Genomic DNA, 23,219 nt, shown 5'->3' with positions numbered 1-23,219 from the left:
TTTCAAGAAGGAGTTCAATAAAGAGATGCGGGCCCCGAGTGGATCTGGAGGACGCAGGAGCAAGTACAAGTACGCACAAGCCCTGTCGTTCCTCCGGGAAACAATGGTCACCAGAAGGTAAATATTACACACCACATGTGAAAAAAAATGTTTAGATGTAACTTTTTTTTTTCAGCCAGGGCCATACCATGTCATTATTTTAATTGTTTTTTTTTCTCTTTATTCCACAGCACGGTGAGCAGCACTCGGGAGCCTGCACGATTGGACCCTCCTGAGGCGATCCCTGAGGAGACCGGCACCGAGGGACACTTCGACCGCCCCGGTACATCTGCACCTTCCCAGCCTTCCCACACATTCGACCCATCTGTCCCATCCACCAGCACAGGAGCATCGTGGCCGCCTACATTACATGAAGCTGCTGGTGAGGAGATCGATTTCCCTTTACCCCACCCTTCTGCCCCTGCCACCTCTAGTACACCTGCGGGTACTGGGCGGCAGCGGCAGAGGGGTCAGGAAAAGACTTTTGCGCCAGAGTTCTTGCATCTGAATGCATCTTTCCAGAACTGTCTAAAAGTCTTGTCAGAGCAAATCTCCGCAGGCTTTCAGCAGATCAACTCCAGCATTCTGGAGGTGAAGACACTTCTGCAAACCATGCATTCAGAAGCAAGATCTTCACCAAACGACACCTTTTTCAGGTCTATTGTGGAGCGCATGGAAACGCTCTCCTACCCAGCAGATGCATGTAATGCATTCATGCCACGGTGCTCTCCAGCACGTTACCTCCCAACCTCCTCCTCCCACCACAGTAGTTCCTCCACCTGCACCCCCTCCAGCCACTTTCCATCCTCCCCCTCCTATTACATACCATCCACCTCCCCAGCACCAGCCACCTCCCCAGTACCAGCAACCTCCCCAGTACCAGCAACCTCCCCAGTACCAGACATCTCCCCACTTCCAGCAACCTGCCCCGTACCAAACTCCTTCCCCGTACCAAACTCCTTCCCCATACAACTTGCCATCAACATCATCTGCTCCCACAGTCCCTGCCCAACCCTCCACTCCACCGCCCACCACCTCTTCTGCCTCCCACATGTCCACCCATTCTGTAGCTTTTTCCACACCATCACCTCTAACTGTTCCTTCCCCACCACGTCCCAGTCCTCTCTCCACACTCCCAGTGTCGAAGTGTCCCGCAGCCCCTCCAGCAGTATTTCCACCCCACACTACACCGACTTATAATGGTTTTGTGGCAATAAAAATGGCCATTTGGTTGTTTTAAAACATTTATTTAAAAAGTTTTTTGCACATTAAAAACATTTTACAAAAAAAAAAAAAATTTAAATAAAAGTTAAATTATCGTTTTACAATGGTTGTCTGTCATTTCTTTCTGCGGCGAACTATGTTTAAAAAAAAGGTTAAATACAGGGTATTTCAAAGGTAAAAAGGTATTCAAAACCAGGTATATAGCTGTGGGTAAATTTTAGCTTTTTGCCACAGTTGTGTTCCTGGTTGTGTTTGAAGCAAAGTATTTCACCTAAAAAGTTGTGTTTATTGTTGGTGATTTCCTAACAATGTACACAACTTTTGTTATAAGGTGAAATACTTTGCATAAAACCCAACCAGGTACACACCTGTGGCCTAAAGGTAAAAATAGTAAGACCATGACAAGATAGCTAACTTTGGTTGGCAAAGGTATATACTGTTGGTACAGAAGGTACACAAGTTTGGTTAAGGGCACAAATCTTTCACACTCTGTCATCCTGCCAGTGTACTCTGCCTTGAGGTGACATAAAGTATAGTGCAAAATTGTCCCTCATTACTGAAACCGTCACAGAACTTCTAGTGGTAATGTCATGGTAATATTGCAAGGTGGTTTCTTCAGAGGTGTCCTCAATGGAAATGGGTTCCTTGCAGATAACAAAATTGTGGAGTACCACGCAAGCTTTGATCACCTCGTCCACAGTTTCTGTCTTGAGGTTGATCGCAGTCAATAGGACCCGCCATTTGGCTGTCAGAATACCAAAGGTACATTCAACCATTCTTCTTGCTCTTGTGAGGCGGTAATTAAAAATGCGTTTTGGTCTTGTCAATCCTCTGCTAGAGTACGGTTTCAAAAGGTGTTCTGACAGCTGGAAGGCTTCATCCCCTACACAGACAAATGGCATAGGTGGACCAGATGTTTGCGGCAGCGGTCTAGGTGGTGGGAACTGGAAGGTGTTTCCATACAGTTTACGCCCCATGGCAGACAGTTTGAAAGCTTGAGAGTCATTGGAGCGGCCATAGGCCCCAATATCATCAGCAATAAATTTGTATTCCGCGTCAGCGATGGCCATGAGGACAATTGAAAAATATTTCTTGTAATTGAAATATTCCGATCCCGATCCGGCTGGCTTTATAATGCGGATATGTTTCCCGTCCACAGCGCCCAAGCAGTTGGGAAACTGACATATCTGTTGAAACTTTTCTGAAATTTCAATCCACCTCTCTGTTGTGGGTTCTGGTAAAAACTCTTCAGCTAAGGAGTCCCACAGTGCACGGCATGTGTACTTCACTATTCCAGATATGGTGGAAATCCCGAGTCTGTACTGGAAATGCAGTGACGAAAGGGATTCTCCAGCTGCAAGAAATCTGTGGGGAATTAAAAAACAATCAATTAGTTTTAAATCACAGCATTACATACCAAAACTGAGCTATATAACACTTGGAGATACAAACTACCACCAACAAGATTGCAGTGAAAGTGTGCTCTGATGCAAGCATATCCAATAAATGTGGCTTACCTTAAAGTCACCAACAGACGCTCTGCGGGTGAAACAGAGAAGCGGCAATAGGTGTCCAATTTTCTTATGAGGTGTGCAATGCGCTCCACCAAGTAATCAAAATTCTCCATTTTCATCCGAACATATCCAAAAAATGTATTCGGGTTTCGTCTAAGGTCCATGCAGAGTGTAGAATAGACCCCACGCGTCATTCTCTTGGCTGTGATGGGGTGGATCCACAAACGTTGTCTACGATGCCTGATGCGCTGCTGTCTCGCTCTCTCCTTCTCCAGAACAATCACCCTCAAACGATTCGCCTCCGCTGTAAAATCTGCCAAATTCTTCAAAATATTTCCAATCACAACATCCATCTTCGCCAGTAACTTGCTCTTCTCTCCAACCTGCACTTTCTCCTCTACAACCTGTCAAAGAAGGGCTGTAGGAACACGCTATATATAGTTTTTCAGTAGCCAATCCCGTTCGGAAGGCCACAAGGGGCGATTTTAAAAACCGGATCCGGCGTAATCCGTCGAAAAACGGAACAAAAACCGGATTAACCGGATGAGACGGATCCGGTTTTGTCTGTCAAGAACAAGACGGATCCGGCAGAAAAACGTATCCGTCACATCCGGTTTTACGAAATATTTGCCGGATCCGGCGCTCCGGCACGACGCCGGATCGCGCCTGACGCCGAAAACCTGATGTGTGAAAGTAGCCTAAGGGGACCATCATTTCTGTCAAGGCCTATTTCATGAGTTTTTTTTTTTTAATTATCTGGAAGGAAGGATGAAAGCATGGATGAAAAGCAATGTCTGACTTTCATTTGTTAATTTTCATAGATTTTTGATTTATTATTACTTTTGTCAGATTCAAGTTATTTCTGTTACCATTGTGGTTTTTCTGTCATTAAATGAGGGGTACCAACAATTTTGTCCATGTGTGTAAGTTAGCTTTTTGCTACTATCACCACTTTCTTTAGATATTTGTTCAAAATGCAATCCCACAAAACGCATGTGCTCTGGATCTCGCCCATGAACCAGTCTCACATAGCTGATGAGTCTTGGGGAACCTTTTCCAGACTGTAGTGAGCATACATGCTCACTAATACGTTTGTGCAAGGAACGGATAGTTTTGCCAATATAAAATTTACTACAGTCACATATAATTGCATACGCTATGTATTTACTCTGGAAAGTAAAAAACTGATTGACATTATGGAAATAACGTTCCAAATTAATGTGGTTCTTACAATACACATAATCACAGTGGTTACTGTGTATACATTTAAAATTTCCTTTTGGTAAAGATTATTTTAATAAGTCCGGGTGTGTGTGAACCTGCCTTTACCAATATATCCCCCAGACTTCTACCTCTGCGAAACGTTACTGTTGGTCTTTTTATGGAAATATCCGTTAGCAGCGTGTCACTTTCTATCATGTACGTATATTTATTATTGATCTCACTAAATTACTTATAGAATTATGTTTAAAGGAAGGACATAACAAAGCTTTTTTTGATTAGTAATTGATAGTAATACATTTTAATAATGTGAATAGACAGGTCAACAAAAAAAAAATTTTTTTCTGGTGTCCAAAATATTTTAATGAATTTGGGGTATTTTTGGGGTGCTGATTCTGAATATGCTATCAGTTTTGCCAGATTGGCTCAAGTTTTTGAGATTTTTGGTATCTTATTTATAGCACTTGTTGGTAAATGCGACGCATCATCTCATTAATTTCTTTGGATTAGTACTTGAACTGAGCAGTTCTCAATATAGTTTTGTGTTAATTAGTGTTCTAAAAGTTTGTTCATAGCTTGATTTTTGCACTAACTTTATGTTGTTGTCTGTTTTCCAGTGAAAAGCATGAACTCATCAAGAAGAAGTTGTCTTAACGATCCAGACTCATTCTGTTACATTTGTGGTGAATATACACTGCCAAAACATAGAAGAAACATAACAGACTTCGTTAAAAAAGTGTATTTTGCCTATTTTGGGGTTATGCTTGGGGACCAAGACAAGTTTTGGGCACCACACATAGTGTGCAAAGCATGTATCGAATTATTACGAAAATGGAGCAAAGGACAAAGAACAAGCTTCAAATTTGGTGTTCCAATGGTGTGGAGAGAGCAAAAAAATCATCATGATGACTGTTATTTCTGTGCAGTGCAAGTACAAGGATTCAATAAGCATAAGAAACGAAAATGGGAGTATCCTAACATGGAATCTGCAAGAAGGCCTGTCCCTCATTGTGAAGATGTGCCTGTACCTGTGTTTACCATGTTACCTGACCTTCCCCCACCTGATGATGATGAAATGCAGGGTATGGAGCTAAGCATTAGTTCTGGAAGTGAACTAGAATATGAAGGAAGTTTCAGAACACCTACGCAATTTACCCAAGGAGAGCTCAACGATCTAATAAGAGACCTCAACCTCTCAAAAAGTGCATCCGAACTTTTAGCTTCAAGGCTAAGTGAAAAAAATTGTCTGACGCCTGGAACTAAAATTACATCTTACAGGACCAGAGAAGAAGCACTTCTTCCATTTTTCTGTGAAGATGACCTACTTGTATATTGTAAGGATATTCCTGGCCTGATGCTGCAAATGGGTTTACAAGTATATCGTCCTGTAGACTGGAGGCTTTTCATAGATAGTTCTAAAAGGAGTTTGAAATGTGTTTTGTTGAACAATGGCAATCAGTGTGCATCTCTTCCAGTAGCTCACTCAACTAAACTTGCAGAACAATACCAAAATGTCAAAATGGTCTTGGAGAAACTGTGCTACCATGAACATTCGTGGCTGATATGTGTTGATTTAAAAATGGTCAACTTTTTACTTGGACAGCAAAGTGGATACACAAAGTATCCTTGCTTCATCTGCATGTGGGATAGTAGAGCAAAACATCAGCACTGGGAGAAACTGAATTGGCCTCCAAGGGACACCTTGACAGTAGGAGCATCAAACATAGTGAACGAACCTTTGGTGGACAGGGAAAAAATCATTCTACCACCACTTCACATAAAGTTAGGATTAATGAAGCAGTTCGTCAAGGCATTAGACAAAGATGGTAATTGCTTCATGTACATCTGCAGATCTTTCCCTGGTCTTAGTAGCGAAAAACTGAAGGCAGGAATCTTTGATGGTCCTCAAATTCGGAAACTCATTAAAGATTCAAATTTTCCTAAGGAAATGAATGACATTGAAGCTGCTGCATGGTGTAGTTTTGTGTTGGTAGTGAAGAACTTCTTGGGAAATCAAAAGGCAGACAATTATGAAGAACTGGTACAAAACATGCTATTGAGATTTAGAAATCTGGGTGTACACATGAGCATTAAATTGCATTATCTTCACAGTCACTTGGACAGATTTCCAGAAAACCTTGGAGATTTTAGCGAAGAACAAGGGGAGAGATTTCATCAGGATATTATGGTGATGGAGGAAAGGTACCAAGGCAGATGGGACAGACATATGATGGCTGATTACTGCTGGAATCTACAGCGTGACTGCCCCAATAGCTCACATAGAAGAAAATCATATAAAAAGCGCTTTTCCAGCGATTAAATGTCTCCTATCTTTCATGTCTTGTTCATTTTTGAAGATTACTTTCTAAAACTAGTTAAAATAAACTAAAATCAACATTTACTTTGTTAAATTTATTGTATTCATGACAATATCAATAAAATTAATGCGCGTGTAGCAAATTACGTCTTTTTTTTTACACATTTTACGAAAAATCTCAAAAACTTGAGCCAATCTGGCAAAACTGATGACATATTCAGAATCAGCACCCCAAAGTTACCCTAAATTCAATGAAATATCTTTGGCACCAAAAATGCTGTTGACCAGTGAATTGTTCATAAAAGAAAGGGACGTACTAGTGATGATGTGTGCGCCGGAAGAAGCGTGTCAACATGCGAAACAGCCATTGCCCATTTCACTGATGTCTCTGTCTGCAACTCCGTGACCAAAAAAAAGTGCATTTTACTGAAATTGCCAGTGGTGAGGGACGCTTCTCTTACTTTCCTGTGAATTTTCATAATCATTTGCAAGTTTCAAGTTAAGCATCACAAGACAAGGCTATTATCTGGATATATTTTGTGTGATCCTTAATTTCCTTCAAATGGGTGTGGCGGAAGTGCCTGGATTTTTTTCTTTGTTTCTTGTGCTAAAAAAAATTGTTACAGGCAAGTACAAATCAGCCGGAAGCCACTATCAATTAAAAGGCTGCGTCACTTGTGCGCGACCTCCCCAAACAGCTGATGGGAGTGGATGCTGATAGTTGGACCAGTTCGTCTTGTACCCTCACACAAATCCCAGTATACTAATTAGATTTATCTATTCCTAAAGATGTAACAGACAAGCGTAATGACCAAACACGAGTGTGAATGAAGCTGTTCTCAGCACTGACCTGCACACTGCTTGCATATGACAACACACAGATTTATGGAGGCCCAGTCGGGATTGCAAGCTTTGCAGTCAGCACAGGTCTTGTTGGTTTTGTTGGACCAAATCTTTTCAGCCACTTCGTAGTCTGAGAGTGACTCAGATATACACTCCAGCAATGCCTCCATCCATTCCTTTTTCTCCCGCTCTGACTCTGCTGTGAAGCTGGAAATAAAGAAAAGGTGCAAATAATTATAGATAGACAAAAAAAAAATGAAAACAATATACCGTATGTGAATACATTAATAAGCATATTTATTTATATCCATACAGATGCAACCAATGGTATTCTTAACCTCCATTGAAACAGGTTTATTTGTAAAATTTACAAGCTATCAAGAAAAAAAATGTTTTTGATGACTTCTGCAGTCTCAGAATTATCCAACTCCTTCATTACAAGTCTTTTTAGTACTTATTAAAGACCCTTTGGCTGCTATGAGTCTGCTGAAAACATGATGCAAAGCCAGACATCGGCTTCTGGAAGGGTTTGTAATAAATCTTAGCCCATTACTCACAGGCAATGGCTTCCAGTTCACTAATATTCTTGGGTTGTCAAGAGAGTGGTCCAAAAAGTTAAGACTAGAGATGATTACCTTACACAAACAAGAAAATGGATATAAAAAGAGAGCATAGTCATTAGATGTTCCTTTATTTACAATTTGCTCAAAGTTCAAAGGTAAAGAATTGTTGATTGCACTACAAGGACGTCGCAGAAAGCAAACCTTTAAAGGAGGCAGGTGGTCAAAAACCCTGGAGTGACTGCAAAAGACATGAGAAAAGATTTGGATACAAAAGACATTGTGTGCACACTAACGCACATAATAAACGCTGAAGGTCCTCATGACCGACCTCTAAGACATACATTTCAACTGACCTAAAACTACAAGAATAGGTGATTCAAATATGCTAAAAACCATTTTAAATAAGCCACAGAGGTTTTGAGGTTCTGTTTTGTAGCACAATGAAAGAAAACTAACTTTTCAGGCCAATGGATCAGTGGTATTTCTGGAGGAAGAAGAATGAAGTGTTCAATGAAAAGAACACCCAGCCTACAGTGGAGCATGGTGGTGGATCAATGATACTCTGAGGCAACTTTGCTCCCTCCTTGCATGGAAATTTGCAGTGTGTGGAGAGTAAAATGGATTCAATCAAGTATCAGGAAATCTTAAGAGAAAATATCATGTATTTTATGAGGAAGCTGAAGCTTGGGCTTTGCTGGACCTTCCAACAGTACAATGATCCCAAGCACACATCAAATCCACCAAGGCTTGGTTTCAGAAGAAGCACTGGAAGATACTGGAGAGACTGTCACAAAGGTGTGTCTTGAACCCCGTAGATAATCTTTAATAGAGTTTTTGTTGAAAGTAGTTGTATAATATTAACTGGCGGGCTGCCCAGCCCTATATATATATGCACCCCACAAGGACAGATGCCCCAGTGCACCAAGCCAACAAAAAGGGGCCTGGCTGCATCCTGCAGAAAAATAATAAAAAGTGCAATAAAAGATGAAAAAAAATTAATGCATATGATAAATACATTAAATGAGATATTGGCTGATATTTTGGTCAAAATAGATAAGCTCGCAACCCAATGTCAAGTGTCCTCATGCGTGCGAGTCCTAACACTAATTTCAAAAACAGCTAACAGAAAAATTGAGGAAAACATACCATAAGGAAACAGCCTTACCAAAACCTGTCAGATGACAAATGCACTGATAATATTATAGGCATCATCAATAGGCTGTAAGCCGGACACTTTGCATACCTGTGTGACTGGCGTTCTACGCAAGCCTCATTTGTGTGCATTTTTTCTACTAGGCAACCAGCCCCTCCATAATCTGCTAGGTGTGCGGGTGGTTGTTTCTATCAGTAGTTTACACCTGTACTACTAATCAGAGAACAGCTTTCATTTCTGTAGACAAGTGCAATAAATAAAAGCTGAGATCTGACTGGCTGCTTTTAGCAACAAGGTAAGTCCAGATAAATGAGGTCCAGTTACTTCTCTGAGAGTGATTTACAATTCGCTTACAGGTTACCTGAAAGTTCTATGTGGCGTAATCAACTCAAATGTCTTGTTGCGTCCATCTCGGATGGTGGAGCCGTGCATTTCGATCACAAACATTCCATTGCCCATTTTGAAAAACTATATGGGAAAATGACAAAGAATTGGGACCTGAATTTTCTATCTAAATCTTTCTTACAGATGTAGTAGAGCTAGTTTTATGTTACTGTAGCTTTTGTAAGCTAAAGTGAGTTCAGATAATGCAGCAGCTTTACCTATTCCTTCTCTATGGGACTGCAATACAACGCCTGGCTCTATCCGCCTGTCCCATAGAGAATGGATAGAACAGTGGAAAGCATATAACAGGCAATTAAGAGCAGCGTTCCCCGAATCGGTGAGGGCGATAATGTTACATGTTGGAAATAAACATTTAACATAAGGTACACAATTTTTTCCAAGTGGACCACTGTAAAGAAAGGCTACACTTTCTAATAAAAAAGAAAAAATAGGGCCCGCAAATCCTCATTTTTAAATTAATGTACAAGTGCACAAAAATGGTATGTAGCCAATATATGAGAGATAAGACATATAATGGTTAGGGATCATCCATATTAAAAGGTCACCTTGACGTGGTTAGATGGCTTTTGCGCTCTTTGATCTAAAACCTCTAATTACGTACCTTACGTTTTAAACGTTTACAGAAATATTGTATTTCATGTATTCATTATTCGCAGTGTGCTGACGCACAGTGTATGTAGATGTTCGTATATTGGCCATATAGGGTATTTGTGTACATGTACATTAATTTAATACTAAAGGTGTGTGGGTCCTATTTTTCTCTTTTCTGTAGTACATTTCAGGGATAGCCGCCCCAAGGTTCAGCACCCTTATACACCAATCCTTCCCAAACAAGGTTTTAATGTGAGCTACACCTGGTTACCTTTTAATTCCTCATTCAGATGAGGCCTGATATGGCACATATAGAGGTAGAACATATAGTGGTAAGGGACTATCCCTACAGAAAGGTCACCCTGATGTGGTTAGATGGCTTTCACACGCTTTGATTAAAAAACGTTAAATAAGTATGTTACGTTCTTAACGTTTACAGCAATATTATAGCATATGTATTCATATTGTATATGTATATACTCTTTCCAGTGCTGACACATGTATGTATAGTGGGAAAAATAAGTATTTCATACACTGATGATTTTGCAAGTTTTCCCACCTACAAAGAATGGAGAGATCTGTAATTTTTAGGGACAGAGTCTTAAAAAAATCCAGGAAATCACATTATATGATTTTTACATAATTAATTTGCATTTTATTGCATGAAATAAGTATTTGATACAATAGAAAAACAGAACTTAATATTTGGTACATAAATCTTTGTTTGCAATTAAAGTGGTCAGATGTTTCCTGTAGTTCTTCACCAAGTTTTCACACACTGCAGAAGGGATTTTGGCCCACTCCTCCATACAGATCTTCTCCAGATCTTTCAGATTTTGGGGGTGTCGCTGGAAAACATTGGGTTTCAGCTCCCTCCAAAGATTTTTTATTGGTTCAGATGTGGAGACTGGCTAGGCCACTCCAGGACCTTGAAAAGCTTCTTACGGAGCCACTCCTTACTTGCCATGGTTCTGTGTTTCAGGTCATTGTCATGCTGGAAGATCCAGCCAAGACCCATCTTCAATGCTCTTACTGAGGCAAGAAGGTTATTGGCGAAAATCTTGCGATACATGACTCCATCCATCCTCCCTTAAATATGGTAAAGTTGTCCTGTCCCCTTTGCAGAAAAGCACCAAAAAGTATGATGTTTCCCCCACCATGCATCTCGATTTGGTTTTGGGGTTGAACTTATCCTTCTCCTTCCTCCAAACACGACGAGTGGAGTCGATACCAAAAAGTTCTATTTTGGTCTCATCTGACCACATGACCTTCTCCCATGGCTACCCTGGATCATCCAGATGGCCACTGGCGAACCTCAAATGGGCCTGGGCATGTGCTGGTGTGAGCAGGGGGACCTTTTGTGCCCTGCAAGATTTTAATCCATGACAGCGTACTGTGTTATTAACGGTAATGTTTGAGACTGTGGTCCCAGCTCTCTTCAGGTTATTAATCAGGTCCTAGGTCTGGGCTGATTCCTAACCTTTCTCAGAATCAAATTCACCCAACAAGATGAAATCTTGCATGGAGCCCCAGACCGAGGAAGATTGACAGTCATATCGTTTCTTCCATTTTCTAATAATTGTGTCAACAGTTGTTGCCTTCTCATCAGCATTCTTGCTGGTTGTTAGGTGATCAAATACTTATTTCATGCAATACAATGCAATTTAATTATTTAAAAATTATAAAATGGGATTTTCTGGTTTTTATTTTTAGATTTTGTCTCTCACAGTTGAAGTGTATGTACGATAAAAATTACAGACCTCTCCATTCTTTGTAGGTGAGAAAACTTTCAAATTCGTCAGTGTATGTATCAAATAGTTATTTTCTCCACTGTATATACTCTTTCCAGTGCTGACACATTGTGTATGTATATTACTCTTTCCAATGTCAGCATATGTTTATTTTCTACTGTGATTCTAGAGTGATGTAATACATGCAAGTTTTAACTATTTTACTTAGTCCTGTTGCCACAAGTGTATAAAATCCAGCCCCGATACCATGAAGGTCGGCCTTTATGAACATTAGTGAAAGAATGGCTCATTCTATAGAGCTCACTGATACTAGCATGGTCCTAGGCAAGATGTTACAAGTCAGTTCATGAGATTTTTTTCTCTCCTAACTATTCCATGATGGGTGGAATTATTGCAAACTGGAAGAATTTTGGAACTGCGACTCAGCCATGAATTAAAATCCACGTATAGTTACAGAACAGGTTCGATGAGTGCTGATGAGCAGAGGGCACCACCGTTTGCTGACTCCATAATTGCAGGGTCTAAACCGCCTTTACCCTTTACATCAGATCAAAAACTGTTCACCGGGAGCTTTATGACACCGTTTTCCATGGCCAAGCAGCTCCATGCAAGCCTTGCATCAACATGCACAATAACAAGTGTTGGATGGAGTGGTGCAAAGCAGCCACCATTACACTCTAGAGTAGTGGAAACATGTTCTGTGAAATTGTGACTCACACTACTCCTCTATCTGTCATCTGATGGACGAGTCTGTGTTTGTAGAATGCCAGGAAAACGTTACCTTCTTGACAAAATTGTGCCAAATGTAAAGTATGTTGGAGGAGGGATAATGCTGTGGGGTTGTTTTCCATGGTTTGGACTAGGTCACTTGGATCTAGAGACTACTTAAAGATTTAGTGTACAAGACATTTTGGAAAACTGTATATTTCCAACTTTGAGGGAACGGTTTGAGAAGTGAGAAGTGTCCTGTTTTATTCTAGCATGACCATACCCTAGTGTGCAAAGCAAGGTCCATAAACGCATGGTTGGGGGAGTTTCGTGTGGAAGAATTTAACAGGCACCACAAAACCCTGACCTCAACCCCATCAAACAATTTCGAGAAGAAATAAAACAGAAATTGTGAGTCTAACATCAGAGTCTAACCTAACAAACGGTCTTCTGGATGAATGGCCAAAATTTTCCACAGACACAATTTGGCATCTTGTAGAAATCCTTCAAGGAGAAATGCAAGTTGTTATAGCTGCAAAGGGTGATCAACTATGTATTAATGTCTATTAATTTAGGAATTTATTTAATAAAAGCAAAGCTTCTGCAGGTGGTTCTTAAATTCTGCTGCATTGTAAACAGGGAACAATTGCATTGATGTATTTATGGTAGACTTGCCCTCAAAAGAGGCATCATGAAGTACCTTGCATGCTCTTACCTGTTCATTTTTATGGATCCATAATTCATCTGTTGTGAGCACTGCAAACACCTTTGACTTATAGCCCTTCAGCTCTAGGTAGCCTGCCCTGGAGAAGATGCAGGAGGAGCGAGGACGTTGGTTAAACATTCGCTGTTCTTTAACCCTGTTCTGTATGGTGGAGCACCACTCACTCCTCTGCGCTATGGAGATAATGAATGTACAACAGTTACGAAAAAAATGATTAGGGGATTGATGCAGTGTAACTAAAATCCAGCTCTGCTCATACTGATGCAGGCCACGTGTGACATGCAGAAGTAGTGCTGAGTGCTGTTGCTTCAAAAGCATCCAGCAACTAGAGGGGTTATACAGTCACATGATACAGGGAGTGTTTAGCAGAGCCCCAGGGGGATTGTGGGGAACTTGTTTACTATTCTGGCAAGCAGCCAAAGGGATGAGTGGTGTGTGATCTGTCTCTCACAAAAGTTCAGGCAAGTGAACCATAGGGACACAGGATTCCATTAAAAAGTGAAGCTCAGCTAACCCCTGTACTGCCAGTTGGGAAAGACTATCATAAGCAGGTAGATAAGGACTGGAAGGAATTGTGTCACAGGGAACACCCCCCTCAGAACCCCCTGTCCATCTCACTGTGCTAGAAGGAACGCTGTGTACTACTGTGTCTTTGTAAAGAGTCTTGATCTGTGCTGAACTGTGCTATCAAAAGAAACTGTTATTCAATGTTCCTTTAAGAAACAGCTGTACTGTTTGTGAAGCCTGGGCTTAAGCGACTTGAATTGTACTGGATGTGTAGTGATATTAAACTGTTCATCTGTTCATGAAGACTCTATCAATTGTGTTTGTGTGATCAAGTGGATCCATCTTGTGCCTGAGGAAGCTGCAGTGCATGGTCGTCTTGAGTAACGGTTCCCTCAAAGCTCCAAAGAATTCATGAGACCTGTCCCGCCTCTATCTGAACCTAGCGGCGTGCACGTAACACACGAACAATATGAGCTAGCGAGTCAAACTCATGTCAGAAAGGCCTGGACATACAATGTACCTGTGTGGTCAATTTAAATGATTTGTTGCAGTATTTTCTGTGACTTAAAGAAAAATTCAAAAACTTTGACTTAAATACTGCGATTCTCTGAAAATAAGACATATATATACAGTACAGACCAAAAGTTTGGACACATCTTCTCATTCAAAGAGTTTTCTTTATTTTCATGAGTATGAAAATTGTAGATTCACTCTGAAGGCATCAAAACTATGAATTAACACATGTGAAATTATATAATTAACAAAAAAGTGTGAAACAACTGAAAATATGTCTTATATTCTAGGATCTTCAAAGTAGCCACCTTTCGCTTTGATTACTGCTTTGCACACTCTTGGCATTCTCTTGATGAGCTTCAAGAGGTAGTCACCGGAAATGGTCTTCCAACAGTCTTGAAGGAGTTCCCAGAGATGCTTAGCACTTGTTGGCCCTTTTGCCTTCACTCTGCGGTCCAGCTCACCCCAAACCATCTCGATTGGGTTCAGGTCTGGTGACTGTGGAGGCCAGGTCATCTGGTGTAACACCCCATAACTCTCCTTCTTGGTCAAATAGCCCTTACACAGCCTGGAGGTGTGTTTGGGGTCATTGTCCTGTTGAAAAATAAATGATGGTCCAACTAAACGCAAACCGGATGGAATAGCATGCCGCTGCAAGATGCTGTGGTAGCCATTCTGGTTCAGAATACCTTCAATTTTGAATAAATCCCCATCAGTGTCACCAGCAAAGCACCCCCACACCATCACACCTCCTCCTCCATGCTTCACGGTGGGAACCAGGCATGTAGAGTCCATCTGTTCACCTTTTCTACATCGCACAAAGACACGGTGGTTGGAACCAAAGATCTCAAATTTGGACTCATCAGACCAAAGCACAGATTTCCACTGGTCTAAAGTTCATTCTTTGTGTTCTTTAGCCCAAACAAGTCTCTTCTGCTTGTTGCCTGTCCTTAGCAGTGGTTTCCTAGCAGCTATTATACCATGAAGGCCTGCTGCACAAAGTCTCCTCTTAACAGTTGTAGAGATGTGTCTGCTGCTAGAACTCTGTGTGGCATTGACCTGGTCTCTAATCTGAGCTGCTGTTATCCTGCGATTTCTGAGGCTGGTGACTCGGATGAACTTATCCTCCGCAGCAGAGGTGACTCTTGGTCTTCCTTTCCTGGGGGGGGTCCTCATGTGAGCCAGTTTCTTTGTAGCACTTGATAGTTTTTGCCACTGCACTTGGAGACACTTTCAAAGTTTTGCCAATTTTTCGGACTGACTGACCTTCATTTCTTAAAGATATGATGGCCACTCGTTTTTCTTTACTTAGAATTTGTATTATGGCAAGAAAAAAGCAGCTAACAGTCTATTCAGTAGGACTATCAGCTGTGTATCCTCCAGACTTCTGCACAACACAACTGATGGTCCCAAACCCATTTATAAGGCAAGAAATCCCACTTATTAAACCTGACAGGGCACACCAGTGAAGTGAAAACCATTTCCGGTGACTACCTCTTGAAGCTCATTAAGAGAACGCCAAGAGAGTGCAAAGCAGTAATCAAAGCAAAAGGTGGCTACTTTGAAGAACCTAGAATATAAGACATATTTTCAGTTGTTTCACACTTTTTTGTTAATTATATAATTCCACATGTGTTAATTCATAGTTTTGATGCCTTCAGAGTGAATCTACAATTTTCATAGTGATGAAAATAAAGAAATCTCTTTGGTGTGTCCAAACTTTTGGTCTGTACTGTGTATATATATATATATATTTATATATATACACACATAGCATGCAAAAAATGGCCAAAAAAAGCCACGAAGAAACATGTAAAATATGCTTTTTTTTCAGTATTTCTTGCATAAAAAATGTAGAAAAAATGCCTAGTGTGAACTGCACCTAAGGCCAGGGTCAGACTTATGAGAAACTTGCACGAGTCTTGCACGTCAATACCCGACTCTGCCGCCGGCACTCGGGAGCGGAGCGTTCAGCTGCATAGAAATACGTGCAGCTGAACGCTCCGATCCGAGTGCCGGCGGCAGTGTCGGGTATTGACGTGCAAGACTCGTGCAAGTTTCTCGCAAGTCTGACCCCGGCCTAGGGATAAGAGTCAGTACCTCTAGTGTACACTCCAGGCTACTAGGTAGCACACAAGACTATGGGTGCTAATAGCATGAAGCTCACGTACCCTGAGCAACAAAAAACCTAGAAAACATTACTCCGAGAAAAAACAAATTGTCCTTGAAATATTTCAAAACCTGACAATAAGTAAAAATAAAACAATCATGGAAACGCTGCGTCCTGGATGTTCCATTTCCTACTTTGTATCACATATATCTTGAGACAAAGCAAGAATAAGTCCTTGATTAAAGGAACCACCCAAATAAACAGAGGGTATTTCATGAATAGTGGACAAAATACTGTCACCTGCTGAAATTGAGGGGAAACAGGTTTTATTTTTTTGCTATAAAATCCAGAGACATCCTGCGACATGGAACAGGAAATCCTATTGAGGAGCTATTAAATATCAGGAAGCCGGAAGTAACTGAGGACCGGTTGAAGACTTCAGAAGACAGGAGCCTGCATCCTCCCTCAGGATTGATAAAAGTCTGGCTATTTGGATCTTTGTATTAGTTGTGTAAGATATTTCTCACATCTTAAAATGCTATAAACCTCATTTAACTTGGATAAATCTTCTTAAAGAGGACCTTTCACCAAGGGAACTGGACACACCATGTAATAGTGCCTTTAGTGCTGAATAAAATGGTATTTTTTCAATTTTACATCTTTGTTGCTGAGATATTCGCAATCATAGTATTTGGCTTAACTTTTTTCCTCACTCCTGGATGTATGTGATTTGATCAAAGACAGGGAGAGTGAAGCAGCCACTGATTGGCTGCAGGGATCACGTGACATGACAATGTGAGAGCCCGTACCGACACCAATGGACTGGCACCGGCACAGAAGGTGAGTATTAGGCCGGAGTCACACTACAGCGAGATACGGCCGAGTCTCGCAGGTTAAAACCAAGCTCTGGCACCGGCACTCCGGAGCGCAGCGTGCAGCTCCATGTATTGCTGTGCGGCTGCACGCTCCGCTCCGGAGTGCCGGCCCCAGAGCTTGGTTTTAACCTGTGAGACTCGGCGGTATCTCGCTGTGTGTGATCCCGGCCTAAGTGTTATTATTTTACAAGGGGGAAACAGAGATTGGGAAGGGGTTGTCCTTGTAGCGGACAACCCCTTTAACCCCTTTCCAACATCGGGCGTAATAATACGCCAATGTCGGACTCCCTCCTCTTGATGTGGGCTCCGGTGGTGAGCCAATATCTTTTTTGGCACGTCAGCTGTTTTGAACAGCTGACATGTGCCAGCAATAGCTGGGGGTGGGATCGCGATCCACCCGCGGTTATTAACCCTTTAAATGACGCTGTCAAACTCTGACAGCGGCATTTAACAAGCGCTTCTGACAATCATGCCAGAAATACGCACACCGGTGACCCGCATCACGTGATCACGGGTCAACAGTGTGTTGGCATGACCTCTATAGTTGTGAATGCCAGATTGCTGTGAGCGCCACCCAGTGGTCGGCGCTCATAGCAAGTGAGCAATTCTACTACATAGAAGTGATCTGACCATCGCCTCTATGTAGCAGAGCCGATCGGGTTGTGGCAGCTTCTAGTCTCCCATGGAGACTATTGAAGCATGCCAAAGTGAAAAGAAAATGTTTTTAAAAATATTAAAAAAAATTAAAAATATATAAAAGTTCAAATCACCCCCTTTCTCCTCATTCAAAATAAAACAAAAATAAAATCACATACACATATTTGGTATTGCCGCGTTCAGAATCGCCCGATCTATCAATAAAAAAAAGGATTAACCTGATCGCTAAATGGCGTAGCGAGACAAAAGTCAAAACGTCAGAATTACGTTTTTTTGGTTGCTGCAACATTGCATTAAAATGCAATAACGGGCGATGAAAAGAACGTATCTGCACCAAAATGGTATCACTAAAAACGACAGCCCGGCACGCAAAATATAAGCCCTCACCCAACCCAAAATCATGAAAAATGGAGACGCTACAGGTATCGGAAAATGGTGCATTTTTTTTTAAACAAAGTTTGGAATTTTTTTTCACCACTTAGATAAAAAAGAACCTAGACATGTTTGGTGTCTATGAACTCGTAATGACCTGGTGAATCATAATGGCAGGCCAGTTTTAGCATTTAGTGAACCTAGTAAAAAAGCCAAACAAAAAACAAGTGTGGGATTGCACTTTTTTGCAATTTCACAGCACTTGGGATTTTTTCCCGTTTTCTAGTACACTACATGGTAAAACCAATAATGTCGTTCAAAAGTACAACTCATCCCTCAAAAAAACAAGCCCTCATACGGCCATATTGATGGAAAAAATATCAAAGTTATGGCTCTGGGAAGTAGGGGAGCGAAAAACGAAAACGCAAAAACGAAAATACCTCCGGGGGTTAAGGGGTTAAAGCCTATCTCTGTGTTATGCCAGTATGGAGCTTAACAGACAGGACAGAAGTACCAGAGAGACTAAGACCCTTCCCCCCTTCTGTCTCTGCATCGCTGCTGTTAGAGACGAATTACACTTGACAACAGGCAGTGCACACAAAGTTAAGAAAGAAAGGCAGATAGGAACTTAAAATGCTAGGACATGTTCACACATGGCTTTTTTTCTTGTAGCAAAAATGCAGAGTATGGTTGGAAAACAGCAGTGGAAATTCCATACATTTTTATGTATTTTTCGTGCTTTTATAAAAAAAAAAAATTGTTCTTGATATGTTTTTTTCTGCTAAGCCTTAAGGGTATGTGCACACGTTGAGGATTCGTGTGCGGAATTTTCGGCGCGAAATCTGCTTTTTTTTAAAAAGAATCCGCACGTCAAAATCCACGCGTTTTTTAGGCGGATTTCCTGCAGATTTAGTGCGGATTTCGCCTGCGTTTTTACACCTGCGGATTCCTATATTGGAATGGCTGTAAAAACGCTGCGGAATCCGCACAAAGAATTGACATGCTGCGGGAAAAAAAAGCAGCGTTTCTGCGCGGATTTTTCCGCAGCATGTGCACAGCGTTTTTTTTTTCCCATACAATAGCATTGTACTGTAAATCACTTGCGGATCCGCAGCAAATCCGCAACGTGTGCACATACCCTAATGGGGAAAAATGCAGAAAAAACAGGAGAAAGAACTGACATGCTGTGCTTTAAAAAAAAAGATTTTTGAAACTTCATTCATGATGTTGTTGTACGGTAAAGAGCTGCATTTTTATCCCCCCCCCAAAAAAAAAGGATGAAAAAATGCATAATAAATGCTACATGTGAAAGACGAAAGCACAACCTCATATTTACTAGGGTAAATCTGTAATTCAGTATTTTTGCTTCCAGTCTTTGAATCATAATAATTCTCGCCGTACATGGATTGCTCTATACACACCTTCACTCTCGGCACGAAACACGAAAATCCTGTGCTTTGTGACTACTTCAAACTTGTTCTCCTTGGTTGAACGAGCCATTTCAATGGAGGTCAGGGGGATCACACCTTTAGAATATATGTCCTAAAAACAGACAGGGTACAATATGAAGATTGATAGATGTCGGGGAGGGGGGGTTATTGCACAGCTGTAGATTTGTGACTTTGTGTCATATTTGTCCTCTGTTTTTGATAGCGATAGGAAAGGTGGAACAACATCCAGAGACCACAACGACTTATGTCAACTCCGGAAATGGGTGGACGAGACCGTCGGCCAAAGCCAAGTCTTACACAGCATAGTCTAAAACTGGGAACTTTCCAGTTACCCAGAATTGTTATCTTGCTCTTAAAAAAGCAGATTGGGGTGCAGCATTTGATTACGGAGAGTTGCTAAAAAAAAATGAAATGTTGCAAAATTAAATAGAAAAAAAACAAAGCAAAAAAAAATCCTCGTAAGTTAGGGACACAACATTGTTTTCTCTCCATCTGAGAAAAACGGTCTGATTATGCTAATCGCACTGTGATCAGAGTTTGATCAGAGATTGATCTGATTTTCTCGGAGGTGGAGAGAAAAAAAAAAGTTTTTCCACTTTCTCCATTCTGTCAGTCCATGAAAATAGACTGCACTCTGATGTCATCCAAGAGCGGTCCAATTTTTTTTCATGGACACATACACATAAATGGGCGGGTGCCACTCGATTCTCAGAGGAAAATTGTGCATGCTGCAATTTTGTTTTTCCTCTGACCACTCGGTCTGGAGCAAAAATCTGATATGTGCACAGCACCATAAGATAACATGTGTACGAGTGCTATCTGTCAAAAGTACAGATGGCACTTGTCCGATTTAAATGATCGAGTCCATGAGCCCTTAGGCTACTTTCACACTAGCGTTACAGGGCGCAGCGCAGGGCCGCCGCTAAGCCCCGCCCACGCCTCCTCCGGTTAGTGATCGCTGCATGCGATCAGCGTACCCTATAGTTAGCGTTGGGTATGCTGGTCATGCGCTGGCACACTTTTGCCGGTGCATCCGCCCTTTTGGCGCTGTGCAGAGCGCACAAGAATGCAACACAGTGCATTTTTGTGCGCTCGGCGTAGCAACGAAAGGGCGCAAGCGCCGGCAAAAGTGTGCCAGCGCATGACCAGCATACCCAACGCTAACTATAGGGTACGCTGATCGCATGCAGCGATCAGAGGAGGAGCTGACCAGAGGAGGCATGGCTGGGGGCGGGGCTTAGCGGCGGCCCTGCGCTGCGCCCTGTGTGATACTAGCCTTAGGCCAGGGTCACACCATCGTATTTTCCGTCCAAGTGTGATCCGACAAAACATCGGAAAGCACTCGGATCAATGTTAATCTATAGAGACGCGCACATGTCTGATTTTTTCCTTGGACAGAGCGTCTATGAGTGGGTGGAAATCATCCAACTGCACTCCAATGACATCTGAGATCAGTCTGATTTCTACAGACTTGCACACTGAAGAAGATGGAAAAATGTTACTCTCCATCTTCTCCATAATGTGCTATAATTCTCTCGATAAGACCGTATCACACTACTGCACGTCTCGCGGCTGTTCAACAGCCACACACAACACATGCAGGGATTACCTGTTTGTTAGGCAATACCTCCATGTGTTGAGGCTGTCGAACAGCCGCGAGACATGCAGCCTTGAGGACTTAAACATATTTTTCGAGCAAGCCCAAGACACTCTGTTAGCACCAGAGCATGCTCGGATAACACCTTATTACTGTAAAAATCTGATATTTCTCCACTGTATTGGGAGTCACAGGACATCCAAAAGCTTCACTGTATGCGGAGCTGACATCTGCACGGAAATATGTGTATACAAGGATCCCGCTATGGAGACCGAATTCACAGCAAATACACTGTACAATACATTTGTCATTTTCTTTTCTGCAATATTTGCTAATACAATATTTCCTAATACAGGTCTACAGTATTTATTAGTGATATTATGAACATCAATATAATGAGTGAAGACCCCGGCGCACGTCCTGCATTTGTCTATTGGTTGTGTTACAGAACTTATTGGGAATATAGATCTGTTCCATATACATGAATGGGGATGTTTCTGGTCCGTGGATTTTTACATTGGGGCCGGCTGTCAGTCAGGGCCGAGGGTGCAGTTATAGCCGCCCACTCTATATTCTCAGAGCGGTTACTTATCCCAAGCGGGTGCTGACCCCGTAACTGAAACCGGGAATAAAGTTCATTTTCTCCCGCAGTGTTCGGGTAAATGCAGGCCTCAGGCAGGTTAGTAACGCTATTAACCTGCAGATTAAGGCCGGTTTCACATTTGCGCTTTATAGCGTAATGACGGCCTGCGCACGACCGCCGCTAAGCCCCGCCCCCTGCCGGCTCCCTGCCCGCCCCTTCCGGTCATCACCGCCTACTAGCTCACATGGACGCTTGCGATCTGCGCACACTATCTTTAGCATAGGGTGTGCTGTCTGTGCGCTAGTAGGATTTTGGCGTGCGCTGCGCACTATTGAAGGTGCGCCGTGCGCGCCGAAATGCAACATGCTGCGTTCGGCGCACACGGGCGCACCTTCAAAAGTGTGCAGCGCACGGCAAAATCCTGCTAGCGCACGGCCAGCACACGATCTGCGCACCCTATGCTAAAGATAGGGTGCGCAGATCGCAAGCGTCCATGTGCGCTAGTAGGCGGCGATGACCGGAAGGGGCGGGCAGGGAGCCGGCAGGGGGCGGGGCTTAGCGGCGGCCGTGCGCAGGCCGTCGCTGCGCTATAAAGCGCAAATGTGAAACCGGCCTAACCACATATATGGCATTTTTTCAGGTGACAGGTTCCCTTTAAAGAGATTCCGAGAGAATGGTGCTGACAGTGAATTGATTAATACCAGTGAGTGACCTGTAAAGATTACCTGAGGTTAGGGCCTCCTCTTTAGGCGCGGTAACAGAAGAGAACAGAAAGTTAATTAAAGTTGGAAAGAAATTCGTGTTTAAGAAGATAAATGGGTTAGAAAGGCCAATAGCTCTTACCTAGACTGATACATTATAACAAACCCAGTTGTGACAGGAACAGTAAGAAAGGAGAAGCTTGAAACCCTTGTGTGTTTCCTTTAAAGGGAATCTATCAGTAGGAACAACCCTCCTAAGTCATCTATATGGGCATGTAGGTCATAGGAAGCTCTATAAAACGATACCTTGATAACTGTGATATGATATCTTATTTACATTCTTCTTAAAATGTAAATGACCTGCTAAGATCTATGGGCGGGGCACAGATCTCCCTTAGAATTTGCCTCCATAGCTTATTTTAAATGCAAGGGAATATTTCCAGTGTGAGACTTGTAATGGCTGACAGTCTGCTCTCCTGATCTACACTACCGTTCAAAAGTTTTGGGGTCACCCAAACAATTTTGTGTTTTCCATGAAAACTCATACTTTTATTAATCAAATGAGTTGCCAAATAAATTTAAAATCTAGTCCAGACATTGACAAGGTTCCAAAAAAAAATATTTTCATTTGCAATAATAATTTTCTCCTTCAAACTTTGCTTTCGTCAAAGAATGCTCCCTTTGCAGCAATTACAGCATTGCAGACGTTTGCCATTCTAGCAGTTAATTTGCTGAGGTAATCTGGAGAAATTTCACCCCATGCTTCTCGAAGCCCCTCCCACAAGTAGGTTTGGCTTGAT

The 23,219-nt window shown here is 42.0% G+C and overlaps 1 protein-coding gene across 2 annotated transcripts in view; it reads right to left on the bottom strand.

The window, feature by feature from the left end:
* Positions 1–23,219, bottom strand: part of ARAP3 (ArfGAP with RhoGAP domain, ankyrin repeat and PH domain 3) — a 238,723-nt gene that overhangs the window by 66,566 nt on the left and 148,938 nt on the right. For both annotated transcript variants that reach the window (XM_073568037.1, XM_073568036.1), the window contains exons 8-11: positions 19,509–19,629; positions 13,045–13,226; positions 9,236–9,342; positions 7,166–7,365 (exon numbers count right to left, since the gene is read on the bottom strand). In XM_073568037.1, coding sequence (XP_073424138.1) covers positions 7,166–7,365; positions 9,236–9,342; positions 13,045–13,226; positions 19,509–19,629 — 610 coding nt within the window. The remainder of the gene's footprint in view (positions 1–7,165; positions 7,366–9,235; positions 9,343–13,044; positions 13,227–19,508; positions 19,630–23,219) is intronic.

Source organism: Dendrobates tinctorius, unplaced genomic scaffold, assembly GCF_039654945.1.
Source record: "Dendrobates tinctorius isolate UK_male_01 unplaced genomic scaffold, ASM3965494v1 ptg000020l, whole genome shotgun sequence".
In the NCBI taxonomy this organism is placed as follows: Eukaryota; Metazoa; Chordata; class Amphibia; order Anura; family Dendrobatidae; genus Dendrobates; species Dendrobates tinctorius.
The sequence above is the reverse complement of the archived record's forward strand: the minus strand, read 5'-3'. Positions and strand labels throughout refer to the sequence as shown.